This window comes from Rhinoraja longicauda, chromosome 5, assembly GCF_053455715.1.
Source record: "Rhinoraja longicauda isolate Sanriku21f chromosome 5, sRhiLon1.1, whole genome shotgun sequence".
Lineage (NCBI taxonomy): Eukaryota > Metazoa > Chordata > Chondrichthyes > Rajiformes > Arhynchobatidae > Rhinoraja > Rhinoraja longicauda.
Window position 1 is genome coordinate 7,131,934 of NC_135957.1, and position 14,471 is coordinate 7,146,404.

A 14,471-nucleotide genomic window follows, 5' to 3' on the forward strand; every position below is an offset into this window, starting at 1 on the left:
GATAAGTACAGGCAGAACTCAAAGTTTGCCCTGACCAAGGGTCTGTATGCAGTTAATCCTCTACCTTACACAGACTCATTTTGTGTACTTCATCAGCGTGTTGAAAGGCACAATTATGCAGAGGTTTCGTTTAGTGATACAGCATAGATACAGGCCCTTCGGCCCATCAAGTCCACACCAACCAGCGGTCCCCATACACGACACTATCCTACACACTAGGGACAATTTGCAATCTTTACTGAAGCCAATTAGCCTACAAACCTGTGGGACTTTGGTGGGAGGCACCAGGGGACAACTCACGTGATCACAGGGAGAATGTACAAACTTCGTACAGACAGCACCCGTAGTCAGGATCAAACCCGGGTCTCTGGCGCTGTGAGGCAGCAACTCGACCGCTGTGCCACCGTGCCACCCCAAAGAGGTGTAGAAAACGGGAAGGAGGGGCAGGAGGATTGACGAGGTAAGAGGATTGACGTTCGTTTAGGTAGCTTGTTGAGGCTGATGAGCAATGCATTGGCAGCCATGGAATGAAAAAGCAATTGCGTCGCTTTTAAACCAACTCAAGCTGCAAGGAACTTGTAAGCCTGTGAATTGCATTGCCCATTCTGAAATATAAGTCCATCATAAAATAGAGCAAAATGAGAAAAAGTTTCCGGTTGAGACAGCATGGAAACCAAAGATACTAGAGGACCAGGATGGCCCACTCCTTTGAAATCGCCTATACTGAAGTTTCTTGGTGGCTTGAAGGGTCTGTTTCCATCAAAGATACTAGAGGAACAAGATAGACCACTCGACCCTAAAAACCCTAGTACGTCATGACGCCATTTTAGTAGGCAGAAACTTGCAGAAACATTTAGGAGAGGGTGCCATTTTAGTAAGCAAAACCCACCGTCCGCTCTGCCTCTCGCAGTGTAATCAGTGTTTTGGGGGAACAGTATGTGTGATGATACCATTAAAATGCAGAATATATCTCATCTATCAATTCACAGATTTTTGTTATTTTTCTTTTAAAACGGTCCTGCAAGTTTCTGCCGACTAAAATGGCGCCGTGACGTACTACGGTTTTTAGGCTCGAGTGGTCTATCTTGCTCCTCTAGTATCTTTGATGGAAACAGACCCTTCAAGCCACCAAGGACACGCTGACTCTCGATCACCTGGCAACACTAGTTCTATGTTAGACCACTTTCTCATTTACTTCCTCACGCACAAGAGTCTTTAAAAAAAATACATAGAGGCTAATTAATCTACAAACCCGCATGACTTTGGGTTGCAGGAGGAAACTGGAGCACCCGGAGGAAATCCACACGATCACAGGGAAAATGCGTCAACTCCACATAGACAGCAGATTGATGGTGTACGATGCACCCTCTATCACTTGCTGGGCTTCGTCCTTTTGCCAGCTTTCTCCCCCCCCCCCCCCCACCCCCCCACTCCACCTGACTGAAGGGTCTCGATCGGAAACATCGTCTGTCCATTCCATCCCCATATGCCGCCTGACCCGCCGAGTTCCTCCAGCACTTTGTGTTTTTGCTCAAAACGCCATCTGCTGGCTCCATCGCGAAAATGAAGGTTCATTTAAAGCGGAGGAGATCCTACCTGAGGATGCATGGCAACTCGCTGGTTCCTCTTGGGCGACTTGGTGCTCTGCAGATGCCTCTCGTCCTCCTCATTGAAGAGTCGACTCCTCTTTGTGCTCCTTGTTGGCTGGATGGATTGAACATTTTACACCATTGAAGGGATCTACAGGGGGCGCGGCCTCCAAAAAAGCAGCTGTCAAAGACCCACACCCTGGCCACGCTCTCATTTCACCACAAGCACCGGGAAGAAGGAACAGGAGCCCGAGAACTGTGACCTCCAGTTTCCAGGACAGCTTCTTCCCGGCAACTATCAGGCTCTTGCTAACACACTGGACAACACTGACCACCACCCAAACTCTCCAACAATCTTCAATGGACTTTGCTTTGGTTACACCATGTACTCAAGTTCTGCGCTATCATGGTCTAGCTACCTCCTTACGATTATTTATTATATTTGCATGTGCGAGCATACACGCACTACGATATCTACATGTAAACGTACGTGTTAGTGTGTTTACATGTATATTCATACGTGAGTGTGTATATGTGTGTGTGTGTGTGTGCGCGTGTGCATATATTACGTGTGTGTTATTGCATTTAAGCTTGTAAAGTTGCAGCAAGCAAGAATTTCATTGTTCGGTTCCTTGTACACGACACTCTTGGTACATCCTGCTGCTACTGCACCATTGCTCACAACCCCCATTCATCCGTTTACAAGCTGATTCAAAGACAAAGTCCCTCTGCTCCCCAGTTATTTAAAGCAGCTCGACAGTCTGAGAGCCACCTGGCACAGAGAGATTGTGAGATCAAACTGCCTTGACAGCAAGACCCCCACTGTAACATTAGTTCATAAACCACTCATGTTGAAGGTACAATACACACCTTTCTGCCACATTTGCTCGATTACATTTTCTGTTTCACCCTGTTGCATGCACTTGCACAAGCAGACCACTGACCTGACAGATTTGTGCAGCCCCCCCCAAGTGAAGTGTATGATACATACGTACTGATGTGTTGTCCAAGGAACTGGTGCGCTACAATGCTGAGAACTATATTCTGCGCTCTGTATCTTCCAATTCGCTCAACCCTACCGAAAGCTTTGTCCGCGTGCTATTCAATTGCATTAAATCATACAATACGGTACAATAAAGCCATACAAATTTAGGTTTATTATTGCCGCATATACCGAGGTACAGTGAAAAGCTTTGCTTTGTATGTTATTCCAATCAAATATCAATATATATATAAATACAATCAAGCCACATTACACCAGGTAACGTCAAAGAGAAAAATACCAGAGTTCAGGATATCATTTGCACTGGATTGTAGCGTTGCTGAATTACAGAAAATGTCCAATGTCTACAATGAGGTAGGTTGGAAGATTGGGACTACGGCCCAGATTATGGAAGGACCGTTCAGAAGCCTGAGTGATCACAGCGGGCAGGACCCGAGTCTGGTGGTGGGCACTTTCAAGCTTCTGTATTTTCTGCTGGGTGGGAACAGGGAGACGGAGGAATGACCGGGGGAGTGGTGGTGGTTGAGGGGGGGGGGGGGGGGGGGGGAGAGAAAAGTCCATGATTCTTTTGCTTGTCATCGTGTATGAATGTTTTTACCTGGAGAGCACGCAAAACAAAGTTTTTCCACTGCATCTCGACACGCCTTACAAAAATGAGATGCCTTTAGGGCAATGCCTGACAAAATTATACGTTACAGGATGCAAGAAAAAGGAAAGTAAAATAGAGTATCTTACAGTTTCAACAACCGAGCAGGAGTTCCTTCCTTTCCATGGAGGTGTCTTGGATAATGCAATGCACTTCTCATTCCATGTACTGGACAAGCTACCCTCTGTTGGAGTAAGAAAATGTCAGAGTCACGACTGAAACTATCTTTGATAGACACAAAATGCGTCTCAACGGGACAGGCAGCATCTCTGGAGAGAAGGAATTCCTTCCCTCCAGAGATGCTGCCTGTCCCGCCGAGTTACTCCAGCATTTTGTGTCTTAAACCAGCACCTGCAGTTCCTTCAAACACATTGAAACTATCTTTGCATGTTTATCCGCTCCCACGCAGGTACCAGACAAATGCAGGTGGTTGAAAATTATTCAGAGCGTGGCGATTCCACTTTTAACAGGCTCAGCTGGCAGGATGGTAGAGTTTGGCATAGATTAGAGAGTCCTTGCGCTAAAGCTCAGAGGTCATCCCCCAGAGAATGCGGTGGCACGGTGGTGCAGCAGTAGAATGGCTGCTTTACAGCGCCAGAGATCATGTTCAATCCTGACTATACGGGTGCTGTCTGTACGGAGTTTGTACGTTCTCCCTGTGACCACGTGCGTTTCCTCCGGGTGCTCCGGTTTCCTCCCACATTCCAAAGACGTACAGGTTTGTTGGTTAATTGGCTTCTGCAAATTTTAAATTGTTCCTAGTGTGTAGGATAGTACTAGTGAATGGGGCGATGCCTGGTTGACATGGACTCGGTGGGCCAAAGGGCCTGTTTCCACGCTGTATCTCAAATGTAAAGATGGATTTCATCAAATAGACAATAGGTGCAGGAGTAGGTCATTCAGCCCTTCGAGCCAGCACTGCCAATCAATGTGATCATGGCTGATCATTCTCAATCAGCACCCCGTTCCTGCCTTCTCCCCATACGCCCTGACTCCGCTATCCTTAAGAGTTCTATCCAGCTCTCTCTTGAATGCATTCAGAGACTTGGCCTCCACTGCCTTCTGAGGCAGAGAATTCCACAGATTCACAACTCTCTGACGGAAAAAGTTTTTCCTCATCTCTGTTCTAAATGGCCTACCCCTTATTCTTAAACTGTGGCCCCTGGTTCGGGACTCCCCCAACATTGGGAACATGTTTCCTGCCTCTAACGTGTCCAACCCCTTAATAATCTTATATGTTTCGATAAGATCCCCTCTCATCCTTCTAAATTCCAGTGTATACAAGCCTAGTCGCTCCAGTCTTTCAACATACGACAGTCCCGCCATCCCGGGAATTAACCTAGTAAACCTATGCTGCACGCCCTCAATAGCAAGAATATCCTCCCTCAAATTTGGAGATCAAAACTGCACACAGTACTCCAGGTGCAGTCTCACTAGGGCCCTGTACAACTGCAGAAGGACCTCTTTGCTCCTATATTCAACTCCTCTTGTTATGAAGGCCAACATTCCATTGGCTTTCTTCACTGCCAGACTAGTTTTGCTCAAATCCATGGCATGCAAAGATGTTGCCAGGACTCAAGGGCCTGAGCTATAGAGAGAGGTTGGGCAGGCTAGGGCTTTACAAGATCACCCCTCGGCCTCCTGTGCTCCAAAGGACAGAGGTGCATAAAATCATGAGGGGAATCGATAGGGTGAATGCACAAGAGCATTTTTCCTGGAGTTGGGGATTCAAGAACCAGAGGGTATAGTCAAGTCAAGTCAAGTCAATTTTATTTGTATAGCACATTTAAAAACAACCCACGTTGACCAAAGTGCTGTACATCTGATTAGGTACTAAGGAAAAAAAAAAAGAAACATACAGTGGCACGCAAACAGTTCACAGCGCCTCCTCAATGAGCCTCAAACGCTAGGGAGTAAAAATAGGTTTTGAGCCTGGACTTAAAGGAGTCGATGGAGGGGGCAGTTCTGATGGGGAGAGGGATGCTGTTCCACAGTCTAGGAGCTGCAACCGCAAAAGCGCGGTCACCCCTGAGCTTAAGCCTAGACCGCGGGATAGTGAGTAGCCCCAAGTCGGCCGACCTGAGGGACCTGGAGTTAGAGAGGGGGGTTAGAAGATTTTTGATGTGGGGGGGGAATGTCCATTTAGGGCTTTATACGTGAAGGTTTAAGGTGAGAGGGTTAAGATTTAATAGGAACCCGAGGGGTAACTTTTTCCACACAGAGGGTGGTGGGGATATGGAACGAGCTGCCAGTAGGTGAGGCAGATACTATAAACATTTAAAAGACATCTGGACAGATACATGGGTAGAAAAGGTTTAGAGGGAATACAATATAAAGTTATATAACTCAACAGTTCATATAGCATCCTGGAAGACATGGATAGGCAATGTTTCGGGTTGGGTCCTTTCTTTGTCTCCATCCCATCTGAAGGTTAGGCTTTCACAATCATAATCAAATCACAATCATACTTTATTAGCCAAGTATGTTTTGCAACATACGAGGAACTTCATTTGCCATACAGTCATAACAATAAAAAGCAACAGGACACACGAAATACATTTTAACATGAACATCCTCCACAGTGACTCATCCACATTCCTCACTGTGATGGAAGGCGAAAAGAAAATTCAATCTCTCCCTTCTACTCCAGGACATCAGAGATGTCCCTTATCCAGTTTGAAGAAGGGTGCCAACCTCAAGCAACGTGTCCTCAAGAGATGCTACCTGACCCGCAGTTACTCCAGCACTTTGTCTCCCACACACGATTCCTGCCTGACCTGCAGTTACTCCAGCACTTTGTCTTCCACACACGATTCCTGCCTGACCCGCAGTTACTCCAGCACTTTGTCTTCCACACACGATTCCTGCCTGACCTGCAGTTACTCCAGCACTTTGTCTTCCACACACGATTCCTGCCTGACCCGCAGTTACTCCAGCACTTTGTCTTCCACACAAGATTCCAGCATCTGCAGTTCCTTGGATCCCTCAAGGTTCGGGGGGGGGGGGGGGGGGGCTCTAAACACAAAGTGCTGGAGGAACTCAGCAAGTCTGGCAGCATCTGTGGAGTGAATGGACAGACAATGTTTCATGCTGGGACACTTCTTCAGACCAGCGAACTGTGTTTAGTTCAAAATCCCAACATCTGCAGCCTCTGCTGTCTTCATTCTCTATGATTCTATCTGCCAAGCCCGAAAGGCCCCAATGTGAAATGATTGCTAGTAAGCCCTATCCAGTTATTCTGGGCCATGAATCCAGCAGCTTCTTTTAATTCAACACCACAGAAAGATTGGTTTGAGTGTAGCACTGGGGAAGTCAGCCACGGGCACTGAGGGGGAGAGTGGGGCCAGTCTGCACACAGAGCAGGGGGAGTTTTTACCCTGCACACAGCTCCACTACACTCAGCGTTTAATGCTGTAAATGGGAGGCATCAAGGAGACAAAGGATATTTTACTGTTAGAAAAAGAAACGAGCCTTACCTTTCAAACTCACAAGAGCCTTTGCTGACGAGCCTGCAAGTGAAAAACAATGTTGGTTCATAGAAACATAGAAAATAGGTGGAGGAGTAGGCCATTCGGCCCTTCGAGCCTGCACCGCCATTCAATATGATCATGGCTGGTTCGTTTACCGAGTATAGACTGATGCTTTATCAAACAATCAAAATAATTTTAAAGTCACCAAAGGAATTCAAAGTCCATTTTATTGAAAAATCGTAGCAACAAACTAATGTAGTTATCATCATTAATGCCTCATCTGCTTAAAGAAAACTGCGAAGGAATATTTGTTTTGATTGATTCAAAAACACAGCCTGGATACAGGCCCTTTGGCCCACTGAGTCCTCGTTCTCACCCAGCAAACTGCTAACAATGGCCTTCATCATCATTACTTTTTTGCATATCTTTCATTCATTTGTTCTCTATCTCTCTACATCACCGACTATACTTCTCCTTTCCCTTTCCCCTGACTCTCAGTCTGAAGAAGGATCTCGACCCGAAACATCGCCTATTCCTTTTTTCTCTCCAGAGATGCTGCCTGACCCGCTGAGATACTCCAGCATTTTGTGTCTACCTTCGATTTAAACCAGCTTCTGCAGTTTTCTTTCCTACACACTGGTTTTATGTTATCCCACTTTCAAATCCACTCCCTGCACACTAGGGACAATTACAGAGGTCAATTAATCTACAAACTCACACGTCTTTGGGATGTGGGAGAAAACCGGAGGACCCAGAGGAAACCCATGCCGTTATAGACAATAGACAATAGGTGCAGGAGGAGGCCATTCGGCCCTTCGAGCCAGCACCGCCATTCAATGTGATCATGGCTGATCATTCTCAATCAGTACCCCGTTCCTGCCTTCTCCCCATACCCCCTGACTCCGCTATCCTTAAGAGCTCTATCTAGCTCTCTCTTGAATGCATTCAGAGAATTGGCCTCCACTGCCTACTGAGGCAGAGAATTCCACAGATTCACAACTCTCTGACTGAAAAAGTTTTTCCTCATCTCAGCTCTAAATGGCCTACCCCTTATTCTTAAACTGTGGCCTCTTGTTCTGGACTCCCCCAACATTGGGAACATGTTTCCTGCCTCTAACGTGTCCAACCCCTTAATAATCTTATACGTTTCGATAAGATCTCCTCTCATCCTTCTAAATTCCAACTTTCAAACTCACAAGAGCCTTTGCACAAGAGAACTTCGCACAAACAGCACCCGAGGTGAGGATCGAACGTGGGTCTCTGGCGTCGTGAGGCAGCGGCTCTACCAGCTGTGCCACCCAACAACACAGAATTCGGTGGGATGCAGAAGTGTGGCCATCAGACAACAAGGGCCTCGACCTGAAACGTCACCTATTCCTTTTCTCCAGAAATGCTGTCTGTCCCGCTGAGCTACTCCAGCTTTTTGAGTCAATCTTAGGTTTAAACCAGCATCTGCAGTTCCTTCAAACACAAGGACAATATCTATGTGGATTCCAATTTGCTCACTCTGCAAAGTCCTCAACCAGTTGGGCATTACGGGGCTGGCAAAGAAGAAGGCCATTCAATCCGCAAGTGAAGCCGCATAGAAAGCCACTAGGTGGCTTTGGACAAAGAGGGCTGATCCGTGGGCGGTTGCTGCTGGGACGCAAGTCAGGGCCTGATCAACCCCGGCTGGGTTGCCTGGGCGACGGTGTCTGATGTTGTGAGACCCGAAACACCCCATGGCCCCAGGTCACATCACTGAGAATGCGTCCCAGTGCATCCAGAAGATGTATCTTGCACAGTGACTGTAAATTGCTGCATGATTCTATTACCTTCACACGAGAGCAGAAACGGAGCTCAGTTCAATATCCCATGACAGCACTTAAAGAACATATAGAATATATAACAGTACAGCACCAGGTCCTTCGGCCCACATTGTCCATGCCGAGCATAATGCCAAGTTAAACTATCCTCCTCTGCCTGCACGTGATCCATTCCTTTCATATCCATATTTTTCAGATAATTAATTCCAGTCTCTGCCAGCAAGGAAACTAGTTTGTACCTGCAACCCTAAAGGATTGTGTACACTTTCTGCTCGCTGGTTTCTGGTCTGCTTCTGTACTTCCTCCACTCACTTCACCATCCCACGCTACTGTCACTCTCAGCCTTCCTTGTTCTTCCAACCCAAAATGTCACCCATTCTTTCTCTCCAGAGATGCTGCCTGACCCGTTGAATTACTCCAGCACTGCGTCTATCTTCAGTATAAACCAGCATCTGCAGTTCCTTCCTACACAAGATTAAATGAATACTGGGTTCATTTGCAAAAATTCCTTCAAACGGTTTAGGTTTACTATTATCACGTGGATCGAGGTAGAGTGAAAAAGCTTTGTTTTGCTTGCTATCCGGTCAGATCAGATAAGGCCATACATAATTACAGCAAAGCAAAACTCAAGTACAATAGGTAGAGCAAAGGGGGAGATACAGAGTGACGAATATAGTTCTCAGCATTGTATCGCACCAGTTCCAGAGACAAAGTCCAATGTCTGCAACGGGGTACAGATGATTCAGACAGTACCCCAGCTGATAGAAGGACCGTTTAGAAGCCAGATAACGGATGGAGGGGAAGAAGCTGTTACCAGTGTGCCTGGATTCTCTCAAGGCCCAGACATTCCATGGGGAGTAGAGTCTCCTCGAGACTGGATAGACAATGCCAGCATCTCTCAGCCTGCGTACAGCTTTAAAGACAGTGTGATGCACTTCCAATGGCCTTGGATGGAAACTAGCATCGCTCTGGATTCAATGGTTCTTTTATTATCACGTGTACCATGGTACATTCATTATTTGATATTCAATGAGATTGTTGCTATAAACACAGACAATCCCCGATTATCTACTGAATGCATAGAAACAGTCCACTGAGTCCATATGCAAGTCACCAGGTTCTTGGCGCCATTTTCACATAGCTGCACTTAACCCGATGTGATCCTGAAGAGATTAAAAAACAATTTCAGCAGCAAGGCGTACTTAAAACACAGGAAAGTGGCACAGGTGTCCTCATTGGAACGGTGTGACATTTTGACAGGCAGAGCTCTGAACGGAAATGATAAAAGCCAAGGTCAGAGGTAATTTAAGAAGTTGGGAGACACTTTGAGGTGATGCCAGAGGTTCGGTCACAGTCAGCTTGAAGCACAAGCCATCGAATGTGCAGCCATTGAAATCAGAGTTCAGAGGAGCACAGAGATCTTGGAGGGCTGTATAACCAGAGGTAGTTTAGGAGCAAGGTCATGGATAGGAACTGAAGCAATGAAACAATGAAATAAAATAAACTAAAGTTTTTAAAAATAAATTATGCATTGAGAAAGACCACAAATTAAACCTGGAACCAAGACTGGTGGCTGTAAAGTTTAGCTAGTTCACGGTTTGGCATTATTGATTGATAGAACCTTAAAAAGTACAGCACAGGAACAGGCCATTCAGCCCACAATGTCTGTGCTGTACATAATGCCAAGACCATCTCTTATTTGCCTGCACGTAATCCCTAACCCTCCATTTCCTATCCAAAAGATCGATTGAACGATGCAGCATGCAAACTGGGCCTTCGGCCCACACCGACCATCGATCACCCTAGTTCTATGTTATTCCATTTTCTCATCCACTTCCTACACACGTGGGGAAATTTACAGAGGCTAATTAACCTATAAACCCACACGACCTTGGGATGGGGAAGGAAATCGCTGTGGTCACAGGGAGACTGTGCAAACTCCACACAGCACCCGAGGTCAGGATTGAACCCGGGTCCCCGGTGCTGTGAGGCAGCGGCTCTACCAGCTGCTCCACCGTGCTGCCTCAGTTCAGCTCCTGGCTCACACTTTTCTCTGGGAACCTAACATTCTCCATTACTGAGAAGAGCTGCACTCTTCAATTTACCAGGGCCCTCCACTGACTATTTGGAACTCCCTTAGTGGGCACAGAAGAATTCGGCGAATGTCTGAACTCCAGACATCTGCTTCCTTTTTCCCTCCAGAAAATTCCAGTGCCAAACTAAATAGTTCCTTTGTAACTACCCTGCTACCAGAAAACCAGAGATCCTAATTAACTCAACGGCAACCAGCAATGGAATTTAACTGGACTATCCAAGAGAAAAATGTATTAGTTATGCGCATGGGCATCAAAAGGCCCTGTACCCCTGAAGTGAGTGAGCATGGGTTACACTAACGGATTACTCACGAAGGATGTAATGTCGAGGCTCTATGAGGCGCTGGTCAGGCCGCATTTGGAATATTGAGAGCAATTTTGGGCACCATATCCGAGGAAGGATGTGCTGGCTCTGGAGAGGGTCCAGAGCAGGTTTACAAGAACAATCCCAGGAATGAGTAGGATAACGTATGATGAGCGTTTGACGGCACTGGGCCTGTACTCGCTGGAGTTTAGAAGAATGAGGGGGGACCTCATTGAAACGTACAGAATAGTGAAAGGCTTGGATGGAGTGCATGTGGAGAGGATGTTTCCACTAGTGGGAGAGTCTATCAGAATTAAAGGATGCTCTTTTAGGAAGGAGATGAGGAGGAATTTCTTTAGTCAGAGGGCGGTGAATCTGTGGAATTCGTTGCCACAGACGGCTGTGGACGCAAAGTCAGTGGATATATTTAAGGCAGAGATAGATAGATTCTTGATTAGTACGGGTGTCAGAGGTTATGGGGAGAAGGCAGGGGAATGGGGTTAGGAGGGAGAGATAGATCAGCCATGATTGAATGGCGGAGTAGACTTGATGGGCCGAATGGCCTAATTCTGCTCCTATCGTTTATGATCTTATGATCACGAGAGAGAATGCAAGAAGTGACATCTCAGAGGGCTCAAGAAGCAAAGCCTAATATTGGTAGTGGTTTATTATTGTCACTTGTACTGGGGTGCAGTGAGAAGCTCTTGTGTGCATGCTATCCAGTCGTACTATACATGAGTATGATCCAGTCATGCACAAGTACAACAGGTACTGCAAAGAGAAATATAGCAGAGTGCAAAATATAACTTTCAGCATTGTAGCGCAGCAGTTCCAAGGATAAAGTCCAATGTCTGCAACATGTAGGTTGGAAATCTGGGACAGTAACCTAGCTTATGGGAGGACCGTTCAGAAACCTATTAAGGAGGGAAAGAAGCTGTTCCCGAGTCTGGTGGTGCACGTTTTCAAGCTTCTGGATCGCCTGCCCAGTGGGAGAGGAGAGACGAGGGAATGACCGGGGAATAGACCAGGTGCAGTCAGAGGAGATTAGTTTAACCTGGCATCATTTTTTCAAGAGAGTTTAGATTTTTTTTTAGATTTAGAGATACAGTGCGGAAACAGGCCCTTTGGCCCACCGGGTCCGCACCGCCCAACGATCCCCGCACATTAACACCATCCTACACCCACTTGGGACAATATTTACATTTGCCCAGCCAATTAACCTACATACCTGTATGTCTTTGGAGTGTGGGAGGAAACTGAAGATCTCGGGGAAAACCCACGCAGGTCACGGGCAGAACGTACAAAACTCCGTACAGACGGCGCCCGTAGTCGGGATCGAACCCGAGTCTCCGGCGCTGCATTCGCTGTAAGGCAGCAACTCTACTGCTGCGCCACCGTGCCGCAGAGTTAGATTTAGCTCTTAGGGCTAACAGAATCAAGGGATGTGGGGAAAAATCCAGAACAGGGTTCTGATTTTGGATGATCAGCCATGATCATATTGAATGGCGGTGCTGGCTCGAAGGGCCGAATGGCCTCCTCCTGCACCTGTTTTCATAGTTTCTATCATGTTCAGCACGGACATTGTGGGCCAAAGGGCCTGTTTTCTGTGTTGCACTCTTCTACCTTCAACAGTTCGCGTTTGAACAAAAACAGCACCAGTATGAAATTACTTTCATTTTTCACCAGTCAGAATGTACTGTAACTGAAGTCGTCTGTAACCACAAGACAGTGTGCGGTTTCGGAGTCTGTGACAGCAGTATCAGTTGAGTAACCGGGGGACACTGATTAATTTTAGAGAGAATGGTTTCACCACAAGAATTCAGACAATACACTTACCAGTACCAAAGGAAAAGCACAGAGAGCATTTAATCAAAATACATCACAGCATGGTTTGGGAACGGCTCCATCCAAGACCACAAGAAATTGCAGAGAACTGTGGACACAGCCCAGACCATCGCATAAACTAACCTCCCTTCCATTGACTCCATCTACAGTGCCTCGGCAAAGCCACCAGCACAATCAAGGACCAGTCTCACTCCCTCTTCTCCTCTCCCACCAGGCAAGAGGTAGAGAAGTATGAAAACGCACACCTCCAGATTCAAGGAGTTTCTTCCCAGCTGTTTGTTATCAGGCAACTGAATCATCCTACCAACAACTAGAGAGCAGTCCTGAGCTACTATCTACCTCAATGGAGACCCTCGGACTATCCTTGATCGGACTTTACTGGACTTTTACCTTGCACTAAACGCTATTCATGTTATTTCCTTTCTCGTGTACCTGTACACCATGGATGGATCGATTCTAATCATGTATTGTCTTTCCGCTGACTGGTTAGCACGCACCAAAAGCTTTTCACTGTACATGTGACAAAAATCTAAACTAAAACAAAACTAAAAACATTATGGGAGAGTGATTTTTTTGGGAAGTGCAGTGGGGGCTTGCTAGCCAGTGAATAGTCATCCTGAAAAATCCAGCGCTCATGTTGGTCTGAAAATTCAGAGAGATGGTCCCTGGCATGAGACACAGCTGTTCTCCCCACCTAATGGCATTCGAAAAGAAGGAATCAAGTTAAAATGACATGTCTTCCTGCCAGGAGGTTGTCGCCATTTCACACCAAGTATTTCTTAAAGCTTTGATAACTGCAGTAGCTGGTCGCATTATATTGTGCTTGGTGTGGCGATGCCTGGCTCACATTGTGCAAGGACACATAGACACCACAAAGAAGCCTTTTCTGTATTGAAGATAGACACAAAATGCCGGAGTAACTCAGTGGGTCAGGCAGCATCTCTGGATGACTTTTTGGGTCGAGACCCTTCCTCAGACTCAGTCGCAGATACAGGTTCAGTCTGAAGAGGGGTCTCGACCCGAAATGTCACCCACTCCTTCTCTCCAGAGATGCTGCCCGAGTTACCCCCAGCATTTTGTGTCCACCTTCGATTCAAACCAGCATCTGCAGTTCTGTTCTACTATTGCGTATGGAGTTGAGTTGGGTTTATTATCACATGTGAAAAGCTTTGTAACTGAGAGTTGGAGAGCGAGCATGGCAAAAGCTCAAGGGAGAAAGGAGACTCAAGGAACTGCAGAGGCTGGAATCTTGTGAAAATCACAAAGTGCTGGAGGAACTCAACAGGTCAAGGCAGCATCTGTGGAGGGAATGGCGTTTTGGGTGTCTCGAGTTCTTCCAGCACGCTGTGTTGTGCTCTGGATTCCAGCATCTGCGGTTCCTTGTACTGAAGAGGGGTCTGCCTGTCCATTCCCTCCACAGATGCTGCCTGACTCACATGGATCCACCTGCACGTTGTGTTTTCGTCAAGACACAAAGAGTTGCTGCACATCTTCAGGAAGGCAGTCAGCAACGCTCGGTGCAGAGCCATGTCAGCGTGTGCTTGGTAAAGCCACCCGCTGCAGTAGATCCTGGCAAGCCGCGGCCATACCCCAACAGCAGGCCCAGCTTGCCCGCTGCCGAGGTGGGAGAGGAAGGCCACCAAGCTCGGCCCCTGCTCGACCTGAAGACCGAGCATCGGAGAGGTAGTGGAGGGAGTCAGCAACGGTGTAGGAAGC

At 46.9% G+C, this 14,471-nt stretch overlaps 1 protein-coding gene across 1 annotated transcript in view; it reads right to left on the minus strand.

Moving 5' to 3' along the window:
- The window catches only part of lin9 (lin-9 DREAM MuvB core complex component), a 76,009-nt gene that overhangs the window by 29,913 nt on the left and 31,625 nt on the right, over positions 1 to 14,471 (minus strand). Inside the window, exons 2-4 of the mRNA XM_078398848.1 lie at positions 6,715 to 6,747; positions 3,328 to 3,422; positions 1,597 to 1,704 (exon numbers count right to left, since the gene is read on the minus strand). Of these exons, the coding sequence (XP_078254974.1) occupies positions 1,597 to 1,704; positions 3,328 to 3,422; positions 6,715 to 6,747 (236 nt within the window). The remainder of the gene's footprint in view (positions 1 to 1,596; positions 1,705 to 3,327; positions 3,423 to 6,714; positions 6,748 to 14,471) is intronic.